General features: G+C 37.6%; 1 protein-coding gene across 1 annotated transcript in view; it reads left to right on the forward strand.

Annotated features, from left to right (window-relative positions):
* The window catches only part of efna2a (ephrin-A2a), an 85,880-nt gene that overhangs the window by 57,631 nt on the left and 3,230 nt on the right, over positions 1-25,019 (forward strand). Inside the window, exons 2-3 of the mRNA XM_052134992.1 lie at positions 19,645-19,937; positions 24,938-25,003. Coding sequence (XP_051990952.1) covers positions 19,645-19,937; positions 24,938-25,003 — 359 coding nt within the window. The remainder of the gene's footprint in view (positions 1-19,644; positions 19,938-24,937; positions 25,004-25,019) is intronic.

A 25,019-nucleotide genomic window follows, 5' to 3' on the forward strand; every position in this document is an offset into this window, starting at 1 on the left:
ACCCTTTAAATCTCCTGAGACTGTCATTACTGACTGGTAGTTAAAGGGACAATTCACCCAAACGTGAAAATTCTATCATTTACTCACCCTCATGTTATTCCAAAACCATATGACTTTCTCTTTTCTGTGAAACGAAAAGAAAAAAGTAATACATGTTTGGAACAAGATGAATGTGAGTAAATAATCTATATTGTAATAATGTATAATATCCATTATACACAATACACTTTCGTAGCAGAGAATAAATGGTACTGTATTTAAAAATAACATTAAAAACCAAAATAGTATAATTTTTTTCGGATAGGATTTTTGTTCCTTCGCACTATTCCTAGAGGATTTTTGAACCATTAAATTCTTTACGATTCTCATCACCAGTCCTCTCTGTGTGATCATGATGCTGTCCATGAGAAGGATCTGGAAGGACTGGGAATGAAGATCAGTTCATTCTCAGACCTGTTGCATAGGACTGTTAGTCAGGCATGAATTGCTTTGAACTGATTGAATGTTTCATTGAGTAAGATAGTTTGCGGCATGTCACCCTCACAGCTCATCTCTGCAGAGTCAAATGTTTGCTGCCTGAAAAGAATGCTGCTCCTGGTATGTTAATTGAAGGTCCATTACATATGCAGTTTTAGTTACGATAGCTCATTTCACAAACCAAGTCAACCAATTAATTAAAAAACAACAAATACCGATTTACTGTACTTTAAGGATTGCATGTAAAGCACTAAACATTACATATTTTAGATTCAACAAAACCACACTGTACATCACACTTGTAGACATGTGGATATCACAAATCGGCTGCAACGCTACTGTCGCCACATGCCAAACATCCAGTCTTTTTATTCTTTTCTTTACGGGCTGTTAAGCAGAAGGAGAAGGATCACCCCTTTTTGAGTCTAATTAGCTAATGGCACAGAACAAGGGAATGAGGGGCGAAAGGAAGGTAAATAGGATGGAGAAAACAGCCGTGCTTGCAGTGCTAATTAATGAACTTCAAAAGGAAATATTAAAAAGTGAATAACACCAGGAGCAACAGTTTGGATTAAGTGAATAATTTAGTAGAAGTGCTTACCCTGGTGCCCATGATTTTATTTGGGTAAAAGGGAAAAATATACAGCATTAGACTTTGTGTCTGCATTGTTGTTTGCATCAGTTTTGGCCCGAAGGGCTCAGTAGCTTTTCAACAATGGTTTAAGCCTATCATCATGAAACACTCTTTGAACGCTGGCAAAACCGTTGGGTGAGATATTGAAATTCACACCACCTAATGTACAAAAGTCACTTACTGTGTGCTAAGTAATGTGAAATCATAAATGTTTGTCAAGCTTTTTTGTCTTTCGTTGACCTTGATAGAACTAAATATGAAAGTCAGCAGGGTCTTTTGTTGTTGAGTCACCTCTTTGACAGCTATTCCCCTGTGGTTGCGTGGGAAACATCAAAAATTTATGTTTGTAAAAGGACTCTTTTATTTTGAGTTGATGCCCCAAGACGAAGTTCAATTATAATCGCTTCTTTCATTTTATACATTTGGATTTCAATATGCAGTCATCCCAAATTAAAAAGGAAACTAAGCAATGACCCTTAATGTAAGTCAAGAGGCAGGTGGTAGGGGCCCTTTGGATATGACTGAGGTGAAGATAAATATGAAACTGAGAAATTATATTATTGTGGAAATACAATGGAGAGACTATTTACAATTGAACTCACATTCATCATCAAATCATTTCTCTACATGTGTATAAGATAATCAAAGTGCTTCTTGGTGAAGTATCAAGGTTAAGCTCATGTGAATTATTCACATTTTGTTGACACTTTGACTTGAGTCTTTATCATGGAGTGTTTAAGCAATTTTGTTTTTTTACTCCGCTTTAGGGTGCCGTTTTTGTAATGTATAAGAAGTAGAACAGGAAAAAAGGATGTCTAGAATGGGAGTCTCAAGGCAGCGATTTGTTCATTTGCTTCAAAATTAGGCTGTTGTAGGAGCTCGCTTTTCCCTTGAGTGTGTACCTATTTCAGAATCTCTATGAGGGTCAAGCTTTGGTCAGTGGAGGAGAAAAATTGCGTCCTCGTTTAAACAAGAACAACTGACACTTTCGAGCACCGCACTGGCAGTTACGAGATTAGCCAAACCTCCCATAAACTGTTGTAGTTACAGTGCTCACACTCCACAGATAGAGCGTGAAAGTGTAGTCTACTGTAATCTACGATATCTACAGTTCTGACAATAAACAGAGATAACTAGCAAAATTATTCACATTTTAATAGGGCAGCTGACATGACATTACAGCAGTGTCATGTAGTGTGACATGCATATTATTTTACAAAATGTATGTTATAATCATTATAAAATTATGCATCATTTACTCACCCTCATGTCGGTTCAAAGCTGTATGACTTTCATCCTTGAAACACAAAAGGTGATGCAACCTCAGTCACCATTCAATTTCATTGAATGGGAAAAAGCAGCATCAGCATTCTTTGAATTTTCTTCTCATGTGGTTCACAGAAGAATGAATGAATTACAATATTGGAACGATATGATCGTGACTAAATTATGACAGAATATTCCTTTTTGGGTGAACTATACCTTAAGTGAATTTAAAAAAACAAAAAGTTGATTAAAAATAGTAAAATATTTAAATAAAAAAGGGGGAAGAATGAAATTATTAGGACACTTGATTGGACATGACTTCATACATCCAGGGCTGGCACTAGCTATAGGCAGACTAGGCAATTGTTGAGTAATTGTTGTTCCATGTAATGTGTGTCCAAAGACGACATCCCACACACTTCTCTACAGTCAGTTGTTGATCAAAGACAACAAAAAGAAACATTTAATTCTCATCAAGCATAGCACAGATGAGATAAAGCCATTCAAGTCTCTCCCTTTAACAAGCACTTATTTACAGATGCTCTTTAAAGAAATGCCGTTTTTTTAAAGAGACTGTACAGTTCTTAGCGCATGTTCAACAAATCAATGTAGAACAAATTATGTAATGAAACAATAAGCATATTTATTGATTGCATGCAAGGATCTGTTCAATTTTAAAAAGCTAAAATGTGACCAAAATGAGGAAAAACTAATAATATTTTTGTAATGTACATAGTTAGAAGGTCCCCTGTATAATTAACAGCATTAGCTGGGAGACATTATAACTGAAATAATCGAATCAAATCAGGAAATCTGTATCAATACCCAGTCCTAATAATTTATCTTACATGAATATTAATAGTAGTAAAATTCTGTCATTAGATAAAAATGTGCCATTGATATTGCACTCTTTTTTCTTTATTATAAAAGTTTTACTTCTTTAGGAATTATTAGTCATTTTGAAACATATGTATAAAACCATGATCACTCACATGTGATGAATACTCCAGTCATATCAGTAACCTTGTAAAAGCTGTTTTATTCTACATGGAGTCCCTTTATGGGGGCTGCCATGTTAGAATTACATGACCAGCCAAATACTACTGGCTTTATCTCAGTAGCTGCTTTGTTATTGGACACTAGCATTCAGGGATTGAATTAATCATGGCTGACTGTGAATAGTGATTTTCTACAATGGGATCAGTATCTAAAAACAGCTTAGAAAAGCCATTGAATGTTTTTTTCGCAGCTGCTACTTGGTTTGATATTTTTTTATTTTTGCAGTAAAATACATTTTTAAGTGTCCAAATGTGTTCAGCTACTTTTTTGCACCCACTGTAAAAAAAGTAAAAAGTAAAAAAAAAAATATTACTTTCTACATTCTATCACAGCAGTGATTTGAATGTTGATATATTTTTGTGTTCATTGTTGCATCAGCTGCTGAAGGAGTTCATCTACCTATAGGTTTAATGTAGCTGTTTAGGTCCTTTAATCACTTTCTATACCACCACTCAAGTTTGTAGCCGTGTGCCTCTCTGTTAAATTGACCGTTCTGTCTCAGAGCAGTCATGCATTTCAGTGGTGAGGACAGCATTCCACAGGAGCCCTCCTGATTAGAGCCAGTCAAAGGAGAGTCGGTGGAGGGTGAAAGCAGGGCAAAGTACCATTTAGAGCATATACACGGTCATCTGGGATATTTTGAAGCTGATCAGAGTATGCGGTGTGGTTGCTTCTTTATGTGCGCTGTCAGCCCGTGTTCAGCACACTCTCATTTGTTGCGAGAGGGAGCTAGAGGGGTCAGTCTGCCTCACAAGAATGATCTGCCAAGAGCTGTGGTCTGAAACTGATTTTTTCACCTGTTTATGAGACTCAAAAGAGAAATGGAGAACCTGGCGTATTGTGTCTAGCTGGCAGGACTGCTGAACGTATGCTGTATTTCTTGATTAATTATCTTATAAGGCAACAGATGGTAATATTTTGCAGCTGTCAGTGCAATTAGAGAATCAATCAACCTATTCCGACCTTCACTTCAAATAGTCCTAATTTATTTATCAGTGGAGGCATATGGACTGCATATCAAAACTTGTTACATTTATTGAAATACATTTATTTACCTCATGAGAGTGGTATGGTCTGTTATGGAGCAGATATAGCCTCAGTTCAGTTCATATCTTAGTATGTTATTGCGGCCATAAAACGGTTTTCTGTCCATATAAATTTTCTGTGTTTTGCAGTTAAGGTGCAAGCCAGTTACTAAATCAACTAATAAATATTGCTGCTTTATACAGTCATGGTTTCAGTTCGCTCATAAATTTCAAACCACAGCCTTTTGGTTCATTTATAAGTTCTGGTTTGTGGTCAGCTTTTTTTTTTTTTTTTAATTAATGAATAATAATACATTAGTATTATACATTTTTTTATTCTGAATTTTTATTATGTTTTAATTTAGCATAACTTGTTTTGTGTAGACTTGCACTCCTTTCTTTATGAACTTATCGAGCTGTGAGGACTCCTATCTCTATCTGTGCATCTGGGTCTACTCGCTTGGAGAGGAAGTAAAACTATATCAACTGATTTCAGGTTCAGTCTCCGATTGGGTCAGTGTCAGAAATTACTATTTTACTAAGGAACACATTTTCAGGGGCATTTTTACTTTTTATGATGCCATTTTTTTTAACCCACGTAAAAAACACACCGTGTTGTCCATTTATGTCAAATATTTCAAATGAATGGAATAAATTCTAAACAATTCTAAAAAATTATGGCTCAATTAAATACAAAGAAAAGTTAATACTTACTTGTAAATGTATGTACTTGCAAATTATGTATGAGATATATTCAAGAAATCTATCAAATGCAGATAAACAGATAAAAAAATGGATTTTTTGTTGTCCCACTTTTTAAATGTGGGGCATTTTTTTTCACTTTCAATTGCCCTGAGCCATAGTTAATTTCTGGCCTAGGTCAGGTCAGATCTCATTTAGGGGACGAGTTCAGACTTCAGCTTTATGCCTGTAGACTTCTACTCAGCGGTCACCTTCGCTGTATGTCTTCAGAGTTGAGAGGTAATCAGGATAGTCATTCTCTCTCCTTTCTCATTCTCTCTCTGAACACAGTCACAATCATGTCTTGTAAAGTGGGTGATGATGGCTGTCGGGTAAGTTGCATGTGAGGGCATGGCCTCATTGAAGCGCTGTCAGTGGAGAGAAGAGGTGCTCTCACTCAGTTTTCTGACACTGTGGGATTTAAAGACTCTTATCTAATTTTGGATATGAGTGTGAAATCCACTCCACGACAGCTCTGAGTGTTGTACCTTGGGTGGCTTCATCTGTAGGACTCTCACGCAGAGACTGAGTGTCTCCTCTGTGGACAGCTGTCCAGCATCATTAGTCTTTCTGTATCAGCAAGACATGCACTGGCATGTCTCACCTCTGCAGGTGAAGCACTATACACTCAAAACCTCTCAATTCCTCTCATTGAAAAGAGACTTGACTGTTCTTTTGATGTTTTCACTAGTGTTTTCTTTCATTTGGGGGATTTAAAATGTACACACAAAAGTGTCATGCCCATTCAATTATGGAGCCAACTGGATCTTGAATGCAATTTATATATTTCGTTGAAAAGTAATCTTTGTGTCAAAATTGGTTTCATACATTTTTGAAAAACATTTATAGTAATTTCTACAAAAAAAGTTTTTAATGATGTGCAACCATCAAGTAAATGCAAGTGTACACAACTTAGGCCAAGTCTACACAACTTCCGCTAAGTTTTGGCCTTCCGTCCACACTGAGGAGGTGTTTTTGTCTGCAAAAACTGCGTTTTTTGAAAACGCTCTTCCAAGAGGTTAATTTTGAAAACACCGTCTTCGTGTTATAGTATGAGATATCTGAAAACAATTACATATTTTTTGTCATGTGACGCAGTCAAGTAATCAATTCAACCCAAAATAATTAAGATGGCGGCCCATGTTGTTGTGGCATTGTTGTGCCTGACATTCACTTTAATAGTGTTGTTAAAGATAAATGTTACTTTTAAAAACCTTCACATAGCATTCCTTCAAAGGCGGCGGGAAGTTTATTTGGAACTGATGTCTGCGACGGAACATGAGGACAATTGCTTTTCAGACCACACATACGCATTAGTGTGGACAAGCAACTTTTGGAAAACGTGTGGTCGGAGAGCATTTCGAAAACAAAAATGCAATTTTCAAATGTATACATATTAATGTGGATGATTAATGTTAATCATTCATTTAAAAAAGTTTTCAAAAATATTTTTTAAGGTTTTTGAGTCATGGCTCTCCAGAAGTTTTCATAGGATTACTCCATTTGACCCTCCATTCCAGACAGCCAGCAAAAGTAGGAACTCAGAAATTGATAGCTTCATAGTAGAGGTGTTTAACCTTCTGCTGATTATTATGATTAAACTTAAATCTATAACATCTTGCTCGAAACTCTTTAGACTTTTTACCTGTGGAGCACAAATGGAGTAAGTATCAAAATGCTATCGTCCATACAACGAAAATGCATGGTGATCAGTTTCATTTCAATTTAGTTTGGTTTATTAAAAGATATTACTGTATTTACTGTATTATGTTGTTGAATCTGAATCCCATTACTCACTCATTTAAAATCATACCATTAGACTGACATGTCTTGCTTGCATATATTGAAGTTGGTTTACAAAGTTTTGTACATAATTGATAAGTGCACCAAGTGAGCCTGGACAGTTGCCCCCTCAAAACAATTGGTGCATAATGGCACTGTATACACAACAGTAAAAGTAATTTAGGATTTTTACTAACAACTATAATTTGCTTTGTTAATTTTTTCCCATTGATGGTTTTCTTTTCTATTATTGCTACACACTCTTAAAGGATTCAACCATGACCCACTTTACACTCGACAATTTACGGACAAAAAGTTAATGTCATAATCCACATTGTAGTTTAACAATAAGACACTTTCCTGGCTGCTTCTATTTTACACTGAGCTCTTCAATTCATGCTATGAGAAATGAATAAGAAAATGATGCGTTTTTCATGTCCTGCCTGCTCATAGTGCCCTCTATAATAAGTCACACAGGAGCTAAAACCCCCAGTCCTGCCTCCAGTATAATGAAAAACAGCAGCAAAATCCCCTTGTAGTGACTTCTGTACGTGAAAGCTCATAATTTCACGTTTAAAATGATTACACTGCAGAGACTCCCCACAGTCATGTCGTTCCCTATTCAGTGTTTTAGCTAGCTGTGCGAACCGAGCTGCCTAACAATGAGGCAGATATTAGGGCTGGCACTGCCTGTGGTAAGATGCCATACTCCCAATCCTGTAATTGTATCCAAAAGTGCTATATCTTCCCATGGAGATGGTGCAGTATCCCTGCTGTGTTTGTGTCTGGGCAGAAGGGGAATAATTTGGCTGGGTGTATGCTGTGAAGAGACAGCCTTCATCATCAGGATCGGTTGCTAACTCCAGAGCCTAGGAGCCTGGCTGCAGCCCTCTACCATTGTGCCCAGAGGCAGAGTTACGATCCAGATGCCATTTATCATACAGCAGCCTGCTAAAGTAGTCAATGGCCCTGATTAATCACCTCAGCTGAGCATTGCTATTTGAGAACTGATTGAGTCTGGATATTAGGGCTTTATTTTTTTTTCACACCCTCCATCTATGCCACATAATAGATTAAATTGCCAAATGCTTGGATTCAGTCAACCCACTTTTGTGTGTGTTGCAAATGTATTGTGTGCTACAAAATTTCAATAAGTGCATTCCAATATTAGCTTTTTGCCACACCTGCTAAAGGCAAGTGAGTAGAGTAATTATTTTCTATGTTAAAACTCTTTCTCATGTCCCAGCTTAAAATGCAGTCAACTACAAGTAAGCTACAGTATTTATAGGTTGATTTCACCAAATAGTGTAACACTGTTGCTCTGTAACACTAACAAAACCTCATCTGTTTGTACAACAATTAAGAGACAGAGTTTACTGGAATCTGTTTGAAAATAGTATTAATTTTGCAATTCTGTTTGATGACACTAGTGGCACAGAAATTCACACTTTAGCTTCAAATATTTCTTAACCGAAACTGTAGTTTACGAGCAAACAACACAGGTCATAGTGTCACTTGCAACAAATGATGAAACAGTTTCCATCTGTAAACTGCATCTGTCACAAAATTCATGAAGAAGAGACAACGTGATTTAGTTTTTAATATTTTCATTTTGATGGCTTAATTCGACTAATATTCCACATACAGCACGTGTCGCCACTTTGGGATCTTAGTTAATCTTTTGTTGGTAAATTTTCCACTGCTAGTAAATGTTGTTGGAAGAAGAACACTATTTGTTAACATTAGTAAATGCATTAGGTGTCATGAATTAAAATGAATAATGATGTTTAACAGCTTTTATCAATCTTGGTTAATGTTAATTAAAACATTTGTACTATTTTCATTGTAGTGCATGTTTGTTAATAATGCATTATTTTAGCGTGCTGAGTAACTCCAGTCAGGCTTCCTAAGCAACCAATTGGCCCAGTTGCAAGGCTGGTAGAGTCACGTTGGGTTAACCTCCTCGTGGTCGCTATAATGTGGTTCTCGCTCTCAGTGGGGCACATGTTGAGTTGTGCGTGGATGCCGTGGAGAATAGCGTGAGCCTCCAAATGTGCTACGTCTCCGCGGTAATGCTCTCAACAAGCCAACGTGATAAGATGCGTGGATTGATGGTCTCAGATGTGGAGGCAACTGAGATTCGTCCTCCACCACCTGGATTTAGGAGGCACTACACCACCACAAGGAATTAGCTTGCATTGCGAATTGGGCATGCAAAATTGGGGAGAAAAGGGGAGAAAATAAAATAATAATAATAATAATAATGATGCATTATGTTAATGATACAACTTTTAATGTTATGAATATATTAATATATATAATAAAAATAAACCAAGATGAATAAATTCTGTAAAATGATGGTTCATTGATAGATCAGGTTGACTATTGCATTAAGCCTTGTTGTGTTACCTACGCGTGAATCTTCTTTGATGTAAATCAAATATTTGATGTCTTTGATGTAAATCAAATATTTAATGTCTTTGATCTAAATCAAGTCTTTTTACAATTGCATTTTATCTACGTGGTGCAGCTCCTAATAAAGTTACCGGCTAATTGGTGAGTAACTTTCCAAATCCAGAAAATTTTCTTTTTTCAAGTCTTTTTAAGGGTAGTCAGGTCACTTGGCAGCTATATTTGTAATGCATCCAGGCATACACAATGTTTTCTTGTCACATAAGGACAGCTCCAATCTATTTGAATTGACGCTTGGTCAAGATTATGATTAGGGATGTCACAATACCATTTTTTTTGAGAATTAGAGTACCGATACCAGTTTTTTCTGAACTCCATATCAAAAGTTTATTTCAATTTTATCATCAAAATGGTATTTAAATACATTTAAAAATGATCTTTTAATTATCTATACATTTTCAACGTAATATTGTGTTATTGAGCTTTTATTTTGAAGTGTTTCTGTGTTATGATGGTAACTTTTTAGTCCGGAAAAGCAGGTCACTATGTAACTCAGAGTGATTTTAAACTGCAAAAGCTGCTATTTAATTAAATAGGTATGTACACTGTTTGTGCCTCGTGCCACAACATGCATTTGCACACTGTTTACTGTCATATTCTATGAACAGAGCGTGTGATGCTCATGTGTTTTCCATGTATGAGTCAAAGAGAAGCTTTAAAATGTACATGCAGGCGTCATTGACCCAACACTGTCTCCACAAGTTCACAAGTGCTCACATTTGAAACTATGTGCATCGTTACATCATTAAATTGCAGCTTTTGTTATTAAATAATCTCAATAGGACATAATATGATATTAATTTGTGTGCTGAATGTTTTTTTATGACATTCGTATATCAGATGGTATCGGTTTTTAGTATTGGAGCATTTTTACGAGTACATGAGCGCGTATCCGGACATCCCTAATTATGATCAAATAACACATTATTAGATCAGCATTTCTAATTCAAATTTCATAAGGCTGGTCCTGCTAAAGTGCATATGCATGTTTTTGATTAAGCAGACGATGAAGCGATGTATCCTTCAAAAAGATGATTGCCTCTTTCAAAGGCGAGATTTCCATTTCTACAGCTGCCATATTTAGCAATATTTTTAGCTATAATTAGAAACTCTCCCGTTCATTTACAGTATACAGGTGACCATCACATCTATCTCTGTTCTTACTCACATTTGGCACTTAGCAAGTGTTAACTTTAAACCCTGAGTACCTTTTAATTTTGTTTCTGCTAATTTTATGACACTTCTGAAATGCCCTAAAAACAACACCAGTGGTGACATCATCAAGGCTAGATTTAGTTGTGTTGTCCAGCATTGCTGTTTTGAATGGCAGCACTCTCTCTTGCTCTCTTGATCTCCCATTCTCTTTCTCTTTTGGCAGTGTCAGTGCATCCTCGCTCATCTTGACATAACTAAGTCCGGTTCCCAAGCCCCTGCATCAGATGTGGGCAGCAGATAGCCCCAGCGATAAGTGCCGTTTCTCCTCTCTTTTATCTTGTATGGAAGAGCTTTGCCTTGGAGCTTTGCATTCACAACATTGTGGAAGCCCTTTGCTTTTCCATATCATTAAATGCCCCCAGTGTCTCGCAGGGCTGGCATGATGGCAAAAGGCCTGCTTGTGGCAAGAACACAATAAGCAGTGCTGGAAAGTCTCCAAAATCACAGCGTACCGAGCCGTGGCTACATTTAGCAAATAATTTGTAAAGCAAGTGTTTATAATGCCAGGGTTGCGCATCTGCCACCTTGGAATTATAGCAACATGGAAAAGGGTGTGTGTGTGTGTGTGTGTGTGTGTGTGTGTGTGTGTGGGCAGGTTTAAGTGGTTTACAAGAACTTTTTTTTTAGGTTACAAACTGGTAATTACAAGGGTATTATGCTATAAATGTGATTTATGAGGACATTTCTAGTGTCCCCGTAATTCAAATCGATTAAAAAAACATACTATACTATGTTTTTTGAAAATGTAAAAATGCAGAAAGTTGTTTGTGAGGGTTAGGTTTAGGGGTAGGATTAGGGTTAGGGGATAGAATCTATAGTTCGTAAAGTAAAAAAATAATTATGTCTATGGAGAGTCCTCATAAGGATAGCTGTACCAACATGTGTGTGCATGTGTGTGTACACGTTTCTACTACATTGTGGGGACCAAATGATCACCTACCTTGTGGGGCCCAGCCAGCGGTCCCCAAGAGGGAAATGGCTTATTAAACATACTAAATTATGTTTTTTTTTAAATATGTATAATGGTTTCTGTGAGGGTTAGGTTTAGGGGTAGGGTTAGAGGATATAATTTATTTTTAGCTCTGTATAAAATCCATAACATGCATGGAAGTCTATGGAGAGTCTCCACAATGATATAAAAACAAGTTTGTGTGTGTACATGTGCTGTTGTGCCTCAAGGGATCCTTTGATACAAAGAGCACTCACTTCCTATGAGGCTTAAAGTAATGCTCATATGCTGTCATCTCTACTACAAAATCTGCAAATCCACTGAACTTTTCCACTGGAAAAATTTAGTTACACACAGCTTTTGTGTGTGTATGTGCTACAGTTCTGGTACATAATATGTCCCAAAAAGTGAGCTAAATCTAAAAACTATTTGGGGATGTCCTTAATTATAATTAATATAATAATAATAATTTCTATAGAAAATCAATTCATAAAGCAAATTCTGGAGTTTTTTATTTAAATTTTTATACTGTGTGTATGTATATATATAAATACAGGTGAAACTCGAAAAATTAGAATATCGTGCAAAAGTTCATTAATTTCAGTAATTCAACTTAAAAGGTGAAACTAATATATTATATAGACTCATTACAAGCAAAGTAAGATATTTCAAGCCTTTATTTGATATAATTTTGATGATTATGGCTTACAGCTTATGAAAACCCCAAATTCAGAATCTCAGAAAATTAGAATATTGTGAAAAGGTTCAGTATTGTAGGCTCAAAGTGTCACACTCTAATCAGCTAAACACCTGCAAAGGGTTCCTGAGCCTTTAAATGGTCTCTCAGTCTGGTTCAGTTGAATTCACAATCATGGGGAAGACTGCTGACCTGACAGTTGTGCAGAAAACCATCATTGACACCCTCCACAAGGAGGGAAAGCCTCAAAAGTTAATTGCAAAAGAAGTTGGATGTTCTCAAAGTGCTGTATCAAAGCACATTAATAGAAAGTTAAGTGGAAGGGAAAAGTGTGGAAGAAAAAGGTGCACAAGCAGCAGGGATGACCGTAGCCTGGAGAGGATTGTCAGGAAAAGGCCATTCAAATGTGTGGGGAGCTTCACAAGGAGTGGACTGAGGCTGGAGTTACTGCATCAAGAGCCACCACACACAGACGGGTCCTGGACATGGGCTTCAAATGTCGTATTCCTCTTGTCAAGCCGCTCCTGAACAACAAACAACGTCAGAAGCGTCTTACCTGGGCTAAAGAAACAAAGAACTGGTCTGTTGCTCAGTGGTCCAAAGTCCTCTTTTCTGATGAGAGCAAATTTTGCATCTCATTTGGAAACCAAGGTCCCAGAGTCTGGAGGAAGAATGGAGAGGCACACAATCCAAGATGCTTGAAGTCCAGTGTGAAGTTTCCACAGTCTGTGTTGGTTTGGGGAGCCATGTCATCGGCTGGTGTTGGCCCACTGTGCTTTATTAAGTCCAGAGTCGACGCAGCCGTCTACCGGGACATTTTAGAGCACTTCATGCTTCCTTCAGCAGACAAGCTTTATGGAGATGCTGACTTCATGTTCCAGCAGGACTTGGCACCTGCCCACACTGCCAAAAGTACCAAAACCTGGTTCAATGACCATGGTATTACTGTGCTTGATTGGCCAGCAAACTCGCTTGACCTGAACCCCATAGAGAATCTATGGGGCATTGCTAAGAGAAAGATGAGAGACATGAGACCAAACAATGCAGAAGAGCTGAAGGCCGCTATTGAAGCATCTTGGTCTTCCATAACACCTCAGCAGTGCCACAGGCTGATAGCATCCATGCCACGCCGCATTGAGGCAGTAATTAATGCAAAAGGGGCCCAAACCAAGTACTGAGTACATATGCATGATTATACTTTTTAGAGGGCCGACATTTCTGTATTTAAAATCCTTTTTTTTTATTGATTTCATGTAATATTCTAATATTCTAAAGGCTTGAAATATCTTACTTTGCTTGTAATGAGTCTATATAATATATTAGTTTCACCTTTTAAGTTGAATTACTGAAATTAATTAACTTTTGCATGATATTCTAATTTTTCGAGTTTCACCTGTATATTAATTAAGGTTTCTTATAGGAGCAGGGTTAGGGTGTGGGTTAAGGCTAGTGTGTAGTAATTATAATAAGCTATATATACTGTAGATAGCATATACTATATATAAACAACAGTAGTTTATGGTATACTTCAAATTTTCACTCCAGCATCATATGGTCTGAATATAAAAGTTTTAAGAGACAAAGGAAAGACAGAAATTCTGAACGATGCTCTACCTGCCTCAGGAAGCAGAAAGGTGTGTGTGTGTGTGTAATACTTTGTGGGGACCAAATGTCCCCATAAGGATAGTAAAACCCGAACTTTTTGACGTTGTGGGGACATTTTGTCAGTCCCCATAAGGAAAACAGCTTATAAATCATACTGTATGTGTGTGTGTGTGTGTGTGTGTGTATGCATATATATATATGCATATATGATCAGCAACAACATTAAAACCACCTGCCTAATATTGTATAGCTCCCCTCGTGCTGACAAAACAGCGCCAACCCGCATCTCAGCAAAGCATTCTGACATGATTTTCTTCTCACCACAATAGTACAGAGTGGTTATCTGAGTTACCGTAGACTTTGTCAGTTCAAACCAGTCTGGCCATTCTCTGTTGACCTCTCTCATCAACATGGCATTTCAGTCCACAGAACTGCCGCTCACTGGATGTTTTTTATTTTTGGCACCATTCGGAGTAAATTCTAGAAACTGTTGTGTTAAAATCCCAGGAGATCAGCAGTTACAGAAATACTCAAACCAGCCCATCTGGCACCAACAATCATCCATCGATTATCTAATCACCCAATCATGTGGTAGAAGTGCAGTGCATAAAATCAGCAGATACTGGTCAGGAGCTTCAGTTAATTTTCACACCAGCCATCAGAATGGGGAAAAAATGTGATCTCAGTGATTTGTGCTCGGTGCTTTGGTAGCTCGAGGGGGACCTACACTATATTAGGCAGGCGGTTTTTTTGTGGCTGTATTATATATATATATATATATATATATATATATATATATATATATAAAATAGATCTTTTTGATGTTCTGGATCATGAACATCATACTGTTTATGATTCAACTGTCTCACCATCTTTTCTGTTAGCCTGAATCATAGCCTGATCTTTATTACATGCCAAATGTTTGTACACACCTACTCGTTCTTTTATTTATTTTATTACTATTTTCAATAATAATAGTTATCAACTATTAAATTACCCAAATGGATGGATGGACACTTGTTGGCTGCTTTTGCCTCGCTATCTGGATTAAAGAAATTCATACATAAGCTCAATTCATATTTATCAGCGAAACTAATTTTAAGCATTTTGGCATAAGGCTTTGGATCAATAGGTTCTTAAGATCAAGTGTGTGTCCAAACTTTTGACTGCTAGTATACAGTTGTTTGCAAAAAGCCATTTATTGTGCAGTGTTTTGTTTGGTGATGGAACCAATCAGTGGTAATTGATAATGAGGTTATGGAAGCCATTGTAAATTCACAGGTCAATATTTCACCATGAACCATAAACAAGTTCCTGATGTGCTCGGGGAGAGTTGAAGCAGGTCAAGCGTAACAGGAGAAATGTGTTCCTGGAACGATAGTGAAGGATGTGTTTTATACATGCACACACCCACAGTTGTGATCCCTCAACATATGCCAGGATGTTCCACTCATGCTGATATATGTCCCCTCGGAAATCTTTTCATGCATGATTAGAAAAAATATCTTTGCACCGTTTACATTGAAGGTCAGGAGCTCCAAACTTTCTGGAGATTTATTCCTTCTGATAGTATAAACAAGTGATTAGACAAACAAGTCACATGGGCTTGTTTGAAAGGACCTAAAATACATTTGTCCAATTAATGTAAACTGGGCTGCGGAGAGATGGAATTGAGGTAACAGTTTAGAAACGTGGATAATCTCTAACAGGTGGACTTGATTAGGACTGTGAGAACTGAATTACAATAACATATCCAGAGATGTTCCACTCCAAGGAAGCAATTTACAACAGGTTTTATAGGTCTATAAGTTTGTGTGTGTGTGTGTGTGTGTGTGTGTGTGTGTGTGTGTGTGTGTGTGTGTGTGTGTGTGTGTGTGTGTGTGTGTGTGTGTGTGTGTGTGTGTGTGTTTGCTCTGAAAGAGACATTTTCTGAGGGCACAACAACCAGCCTTTAAGACAGTTGATGTGGGCTTTAAGTGCTGCACTGTGAGGAAATCATGCTGCCAATAGTTTGTCTAGTTAAAGAACAGACAGCAGGTGCTGGAGAGGACAGCTTCTCTAAATGAGAGGACAGGACCTCATATGGAGCAGTGAAGGGAAATGAACCAATACCTGACAGATCTGACTCACTTACAGAGGTGTGAGTGCTTTTTGGTGTTTTCTCTTAGAAACATGTTGGTCTATAAAAAGGCAGGTTTTTGGAGTTCAGATACATCTGGTGCAATGATTTGAAAGCTTTGGAAAAAGTCTTATTGGTTTTTTTTTTGTTATATTTTGTTTTATGAACACTCAAAAATCTATATATTCTTAATCAGTATCTTAACAAGATAAGGACATTTTCGAAAACAATGTTTTGGTAATATTTCACCCCAAATTCAAAAGAAAAAAATACATATTTTAAAATGATATTTTGCATAAAGGCAATAAAGCCCATTTTGTTCCATTAAGATTTGTGACTTGTGGTTACTTATGGTTATGATTACTGTAATGTGCATCCATATGTTTTACTTTCGATTTATTTATTTTTTTGTAAATCTCATTATTCTCAATTATGTCAAGTCAATTCAACCTTTATTTATAGAGCACATATAAAAACAACAGACGTTGTCCCAAAGTGCTTTACAGATCAAACAAACAATATGACAGAGTGATATAAAAACAGACTGATTTAAAGTTAAATATTAAACAGCATCATGTATTTATCCATTTCAAACTATTCAATGATCTATTCAAAATCTACAGAATAAAAATGGCTAATGATGATGCTGACTGGAAAGGGGGTCTATTCCAAAGAGTTTGACCTATCACAGAAAAGGCACGGTCACCATTAGAACTATAGCGGCAACGAGGAACCTTCAGTAAAAGTTGATCAGAAGACCTGAATGCTCGGCTGGGGGAGGAAGGGTGTAGAAGGTCACTGATATATTGGGTTATAAGACTAGATAGTGCCTTGTAGACATAAATCAGAATTTTAAAATCGACCCTGAATTGCACCGGAAGACAGTGTAGAGATGCTATAACCGGGAAAATGACCCTGTTAAATCCTAGCTGCCACGTTTTGAACTACCTATAGGCTGGATAACGTAGTTTGGGGTAGACCAATGTACAATGAGTTGCAATAGTCTAACCTTGATGTAATAAGTGAGTGGATCACAATTTCCAAGTCTTTATGGGAAAGAAAATGTTTTATTTTAGCGATAGATCTCAGATGGGAAAAGCTACCCTTGACAACAGCACTGATCTGCTTATTGAAATGTAACGAGTAGTCTAATATCACTTGAAGACTCCTCACACGATCTTGTACATTCGATGACAGAGGACCTAACTGGCCAACTAGGCCAGGGAAGAGGATATGGAGGAACCTAAAATCAGAGCTTCGGTTTTGCTTTCATTTAATTGTAAGAACTTGTTTGCCAGCCAATGTTTAATATCTTTGAAGCAATCATGATTCTCATTACTGTAATACAGTATTGAAAATCCTCCTATCCAGACACAATGCTTGTTATATAACAACCAGCCTAATTCACTAATTGCATAAACCTCAATCTATTTATTATATCATTTCATATAATAATAATAATAATAATACATAAGTCTTATATAGCGCTTTCCAAGGAACTCAAAGACGCTTTACAAATGAAACAATCAATGGTGAGAGTGGTATTATAGATTGTAGGCAAGGTGAAACAGATGGGTTTTGAGCAGTTTTTTGTAGGTGGTTAGTGAGTCCGAGTTTCTGATGTGGATGGGGAGTGAGTTCCAAAGGGTGGGGGCAGCGATGGCGAATGCTCGGTCCCCCAAAGTTCGGTGTATTGATTTGGTGATGGGTTTAAGAAGGCCTAAGTCGGCAGAGCGGAGGCGTGGGTAGGGGCGGTGATGCTGTAAGAGGTCTGTGAGATATGGAGGTGCCAAGTTATTGAGGGCTTTGTAAGTGATGAGCAGAACTTTGTAATGGATGCGATGTTGTACAGGGAGCCAGTGAAGCTGTTGAAGGACAGGGGTGATGTGGTCTCTGGAGCGGGTGTGGGTGAGGAGGCGGGCAGCGGAATTTTGAACGTATTGCAGTTTTTTTATATCAGAGGATGGGAGACCATATAGGAGACTATTGCAGTAGTCGAGTCTTGATGTAATGAATGCATGAATGAGAGTTTTCGCAGCAGATGTGGAGAGGGTAGGGCGTAGACGAGCAATATTACGTAGGTGGAAAAAGGCAGTTTTGGTGATATGACGGATATGGGGCTTAAATGTGAGTGTGGGGTCAAAAACGAAACCAAGATTTCGGATCTGGGTAGAGGTGGTAACTGTATGGCCATCAACGGAGAGAGTGAAGTCTTGGGAGGAGGGGAGGAGTGATTTGGGACCAATGACGATGATTTCCGATTTATTGCAATTTAGTTTAAGGAAGTTGGCGTTCATCCAGGATTTTATTGCAGAGAGGCAGGTTGTGATGGTTAATACTGTGGCAGGAGTGCATATGTTGTCAACAGCTTTTTTTTCTTTGTTTTGCTGTGAAAAGCATATACACATAGGACTCTTTCATCACACAGTACTGTCACACATATTTGCAGCCTCTGTAGGTCACACTGACTTTCAAACTGATTCACTCATACTATATTTTACCCCTCAACCCCTCCTCTCCCTTCCCTTTTCTTTCACTTTAAAGGCTGCATTCTGATGAAACACATAATATACAGAAAATCGAAAGCAGAGCATTAAAAAAATATTTTACAATTGCCAGTGTGGTCTAAAGCTTGGATTAAGGTGTAATTTAATATTGTGTTTATGATTTATATGACAAGCTTAAAGGAATCAACTCGCCGACTGCATTTACCAGAGGTTTATGTGAATATAATCAACATTTTAATTTATGCATTTGCATAAAGTTACTGCACTTCATTAACACAGTTACGAACAAAGGGGGTTTAAAGGGATCTATTTTAGGTCCTAAAAGATTTTATTAAATTTTTTTGTCAAACAGACAGAGCTAGGTATTGTTTGTATGTTCGTTTTACTCTTGTGTTCTGGTTTTCCAGTCTCTCTCTCTCTTTCTGCATAATGGTGACCTAGATAGAAAGTATGCATTGTGGTTATTCACTCCAGCTTATTCTGTTCTGTTGCCTGTGATTTTCTGCCCAACAGATTTAGACTTTGTGTGTTAAACATGGTTCTTTGATGCTGTACGTTTTGAATGGAAGCAAAATAAAAAAGCTGAACAGAATATTTCATTCGTAACTCTAAAAGATTTATGTTACCCTGCTATGTCACTCACTCCTCTAGCAGGGATGGTATTTTCATGTCAATTGTTATTTTATTAAGTTATCAAAAACAATGTGTTGGACAGTTTCTGGCACTGTGTGGAAAAAATAACATTTTGATGGCTGTATTTATTTTTTGACTCTGTTGAACTTTATTGACAGTATTGGAGTTCAGAAAGAAAAGTGTATTCTACATTTCAAGGAATAAATAGGCATAATTAGTCAAAATTAACTGTAATTTTCGCAAAACTTTTGTGTAACTGTGTTGAATTTCTAAGAATTGCTTTTCAGATATTTACAGACTCTTCCTGTCATTTAAATTCAAATTCCACTTCAACTTCCTGTTGGGCGTTGCCACTTCAATTCAAATTAATGTATTGAAAAGAAGCAAATTCTTAAGTTCTGAATTTTGCCTCTCTAATTTTGGTTTGACTTCAGTGAAGTTATGTTCTATTTCTCGGTTGTAGGTTCTGGCAGGGGGAATACACAGTTGCGGTGGCCATCAATGACTACCTGGACGTATACTGTCCATACTACGAGACCCCTCAACCTCACAGTCGCATGGAGCGCTACATCCTATTCATGGTCAACCATGATGGTTACCTGGCATGTGAGCACCGCATGAGGGGCTTTAAACGCTGGGAGTGTAACCGGCCCCAGAGCCCTGACGGACCCCTACGCTTCTCTGAAAAGTTCCAGCTCTTCACCCCCTTCTCGCTCGGCTTCGAGTTCCGCCCAGGACACGAGTACTACTACATATGTGAGTATGCACATTAACAAAATATACTGTACACTACATTGCCAAAACATATGTGGACACCAGTTTACACTCTTCTGGGAAGGCTTTCCAATAGATGTTGGTTATGAGGGTTTGCTCCCATTCAGACACAAGAGCATCAGTAAAGTCAGACACTGATGTTGTGTGATCAGGCCTGGTTCACAATTGCCATTTGAATTCATCCTAAGTGTTTTCAATGGGGTTCAGATTTTCAAGTTGTTTCAAACCAGACCATTTTATTATATTGATTATTGATTTTATCAATTCTGTTTTGTGTCATTGATATATATATTAACATTAGCTGACATTTAAATTTGAAGCCTAATTTGCATGCTTTCCAATTCACTGCGAGTTGGTTTTCTGTTTAATGTAGTCTGGCGTAATAGTGTTGGGAGACCACAAGAGTGTGATATAACATTTACTGAAGCTGGTTGCTGGTAAGACAAGACACAGTCTAAACTAAGTTTTGGATCTAGTCACCATACACACAAACGTTACAAAGTTTTTTGTAATTTATATGTGAATAAATGCCGATATACTGAATATTGATAATCATCTGGAAATTTTTCTGATTATCCATGCATTAAAATGGCATCGATCCCAAGCCTACGTTTTACTACAGTAAAATGTTTGTCTAAGGAGATTGCATGGCTGTGTGCTTGATTGTATGCACCTGTCATAATGGGTTTAGCTGAAATAGCCAAAATACATAAGTAGAAGGAGGCTACTTTTGGTTATGTAATGTAGTTACAACACTTATGTTTGGACACAGATATACTGAGGAAGTAATAGAAATGGAGAAATAGCAAAGCTTCAGTCTTAACAGCTTTAGAGTTTTCTAAATGAGAAACATACTACATGTAATTGTCATTCATTTCAAAAAGCTTTGAACAGTTTGATTCAAACAGGAAACTTTTGTTTTACTGTCCTGAAAGTCAATTTAGTGTGACCTCCATACAAAAAACAAATAACTAGCTAAGCAAATAACTAAATGTGAATTTTTCAGTTTCCTTCCCAGCTGTATTAATAAGATAACATGAAAGACTTGTATCAGGAAAATGGCAGAAAAAAAACATTGAGCAGTGAGCAGATCAATAATTTATATGGTAATTACAATTCCTAACATGGAAGGTTTTGGCATAGACAGATGTTGCTTGGTTTGGAGCCACCTGTGTACTCTGTGTATAGTATGCAGCCTGACCACTTTGCGCTCTTGCAGGCTTTGTGTCGCAGAGCTGCTCTGTCCATCTGCACCCTTTCCCCGTCCACACAGCAACCAGACAGATTTTCATTTGACTGTTGATTATTCCCTGAATGACAGCTCAGACTGAAAGGGAGAGGGGGTGGGGGGGCAGCATTCTGAATCAACATCCCCTCCACCCCAGCCCACCTAAATCAGCAGGGCATAGCGCTGTTTATCATACATGCCGCAGTGTTGTCTCTTCACACAAGAGAGAGAGAGAGAGAGAGATGCCACAAAGAGCAAAAAAGTTAAAAGATACCCTTCAACAGGGATTTTCGGAACTGTCTCGCCAAACTGATTTTGTAATGCGTCTGCCTCCCAGTCCTTAGCCAAGCCCAACATTGTGTGGGCTTTTGTTTTTAGATAGAAGAGCAGGGCTGGAAAAGGCCTACGGACACCAACCCCCACACCCCCCAAGGCAACTCCATTCATCTACAGAGCCACTCCTTGAGAGGATTGTTTGGATACCAGCAGCTCTATGGCCGTCATGGTCCCTTGGGGATTGGGGACAGCAGGGTCAGATGAGAGATGGATCTGAGAGGTTATCAGGGGGAAGTGGGGGCTGATCTTGATTGTTTGCTGGTAAAAGAACATGTCCATCAGGACTGGTCAGACTTAACCCCAGACTTCCATCTCTCCACCCATATTGATTGACTGTGATGACATCTTGACAGGCATCTTCAACACAGCTGCCGGCAGTTGAGGTTGGGTGCTCTCCAATGAACCTAGGATCCGGTGTGGTGGACATGCCACAGGAATACACAGTAACCTGGGGAGGGCTGTAGGGGGAGGGTTTGTTGAGCTTGAAGATGACAAACTCTAGACAACTCAGGTTGTGGCTCATACTACAACAGGTTGAAAAAGACATTTAAAATATGTGCATTGCTTTTAGTCAAGTTCACACCACAATACTTCAAGAAATTATTCGCGCTTTCATATTTTAAATTTGCGACTACTCTGCACCAAAAAATGTAAATAGTTTCATTAGTCTTTTTTAGACTAATTAAATAACAAAAAAATTGCATGACATGGTCTTGGAAAATGTTTCTAAGCAAACAACCATATGAAGGTAGGTCAATTTGCACCAGCTTGCTAATAACTCTGCACACCAGTTAATTAATGTTGACTGAACAAGGTAAAAAGAATTAGTTGTCTGCCTCAAGGTAGGTGGAGCTCCAGAAGGACCAATGGCAGAAAGAAGGTGTCTAGCAGCTAGTGTGATGTCTGCCCTGCAGAGTTGGCTCTGTGATGTCATTTTGTTCTAAATGACGTCACAACAGTTTGTTCTTCTGTTTCGTATGAAGAATATCAGGGTCTTCAGATTCGCTTGTTTGGGAACTGCATTACACTGGTCGTGCGGTGTGTTTCGCACTGTATATTAAAAATAACTTGCTCATAAGAGTCATTAGTTTGGGAATCGGATAACACTGGTCTCGCTGCAAATAAGAATGAACTAGCTCATTAAAGTCATTTGTTTGTGATTCGGGTTACACTGTTGTCGCTGTAAATTCGAATGAACCGGCTCAATAGAATCATTGGACATCAACATTTTCTCTGAAAGCTGACATAAATTCCTCTGTAATTGTTTCTCAACAAAACCGTATGCACTTAGGAATATGACACATAAGCTGCATAAACTACTTTTATGACACTTTTAGGTACATTTTAAGCTTTAAAGTGAGGCACTGTCCACCTGCCATTGTCAAAGACAGTAATAAGGGTTTAGAACAACACAATGTTGTAAATGAGTAAATGAAGGCAGAATTTTCCATTTTGGGTGACTTTTTCCTGTAAAGGAATATTCCGAGTTCAATACAAGCTCAATCAACAGCATTTGTATCATAATGTTGATTGATTACCACAAAAATAATTTCACCTTGTCCCTCTTTTTCTTTAAAAAAGCAAGAATCGTGGTTATAGTGAGACACTTACAATGGAAGTGAATGGGGCGAATTTTTTGGATGTTTTAAAAGCAGAAATGTGAAGCTTATAATTTAATAAAAGCGCCTACTGTAATTGTTCTGTTAAAACTCATGTATTATTTGAGCTGTAAAAAATTGTAAACCATTGTTTTTACAGTCGTTTTAGGGTTTGTTAGTGTTACATCATGTTGGCAAGTTGTAAAATTGGATATAATTTTACACAAATGCTGTTAGTAAGTGATTTTATCACACTAAAATCGTGTTAACAAACATATTATGTTTTGTGGATATACTTTTTAAACAGTGAGTATTTTAACGTTTACAGATTGGCCCCATTCTGTTCCATTGTAAGTGTCTCACTGGAACCCAAACTTTAGCTTTTTTTTAATAAGTCAAAATAAGTTTTTGTGGTAATCATTATTATGCCACAAATTCTGTTGATTCAGTTTAACTTGTATTGAACCAGAATATTCCTTTAAGTGTGCACCAACACAACAGTAAAACAAAAAACTTTGAGTCTTTTAATGTACGCAGGGTGACGAGCCTCAGACTTGTATTGTGTGCTTGGCGCGATCAAACATGTGCCTCTGTCTTTTCTTTGTGGACATTTGACAGCTTCCAAGTTCACCTCAGATTTCACTCTCCCCTTCTTTCTCATCGAAGCCTTAAAAGGAAATAATCAACTGAATTGTTATGTCTGGACAGCAGAGATGAATGAAGTAATCTGTCAGAATGGTTATGTTTGCGAAGCAGAGATGAACGGTGTTGCTGATGTGCTGGTGGAGCTGACAAGATGGCCAATGATGGTTGAGAGCTGGCTGACTCAATAGTAACTCTTTGCTCTCAGGTCATTGATTGTTCTGTGGGATAATTTGCTATTGGAACATTGTGTGTCACAGGCCATTGTAAGTGACGACTCCAAGCTGGAAAAGGTCAGAGCGAATTTCTCTGAAAATATAAAACTTTGTTCTTTATTTGGCTGTCAAGGGGTCAAACTAACTCTCAGGCTAGAGAGACTTTCATAAGTGTCTTCTCAGAACAGCAGCACAGGGATAATTCATCAAAAAAGGAAAGTTCTGTCACCATTTATTCACCCTCATGTTGTTGCAAACCTGTATGGCTTTCTTTCTTCTATGGAACACAAAAGGAGATGTTAGGCAGAATGTTATCCTCAGTCACCATGCATTTTCCATTGCATAATTTTTCCAGGAGTAAATGATGGCAGAATTTTCATTTTTGGGCAAACCACATACACAAACAGTAAAAAGTCAGGACACACCTACTGATTTTTTATAATTTCTATTTTGCATATTTTAGAATAATTATCTTATAAGTATAATAAAATATAATCTTATTTTAGCGTTTTCAGTGTACCCTTCCTTTGCCTTGATTGCAACTCTGCAAACTCTTGGCATTCCCTCAACCAACATCATGAGTGATCCACCTGGGATACATTTTTAAAACAGCATTGATGTTCCCATTTATTGTTGGCTCTTGCTGGATGCTTTTCTTCGCAGTCTGGTCCAACACATCCATTTAAAAAAAAATTAGAATAATTAAAATTTTTGTTTTACACAATTTATATTTGTCTGCAAACTAATTTCAAGCAATTAAGCACAAGTCTTTAGATCAAAGTGGTTCTGAAGATCATAAGAAACATAAATTCAGTCATATGTCCAAACTTTAGACTGGTAGTATATTTATACAGTGTTTGAATGTTTCTGTTTGTCATAAACACATTTAGCTGATTGAAGTTAACTTCCTCCATTGTGTGGAACTCATTATTTCTTTGCAATGTCCTCTCTTCTTTTTAACAGCTTCTCCTCATCCCAACCATGCTGGCAAGCCTTGTTTAAAGTTGAAGGTGTATGTGAAACCTGCAAGTAAGTCATGCTTTGC

The sequence above is a fragment of the Xyrauchen texanus genome, chromosome 9 (genome assembly GCF_025860055.1).
Source record: "Xyrauchen texanus isolate HMW12.3.18 chromosome 9, RBS_HiC_50CHRs, whole genome shotgun sequence".
Lineage (NCBI taxonomy): Eukaryota > Metazoa > Chordata > Actinopteri > Cypriniformes > Catostomidae > Xyrauchen > Xyrauchen texanus.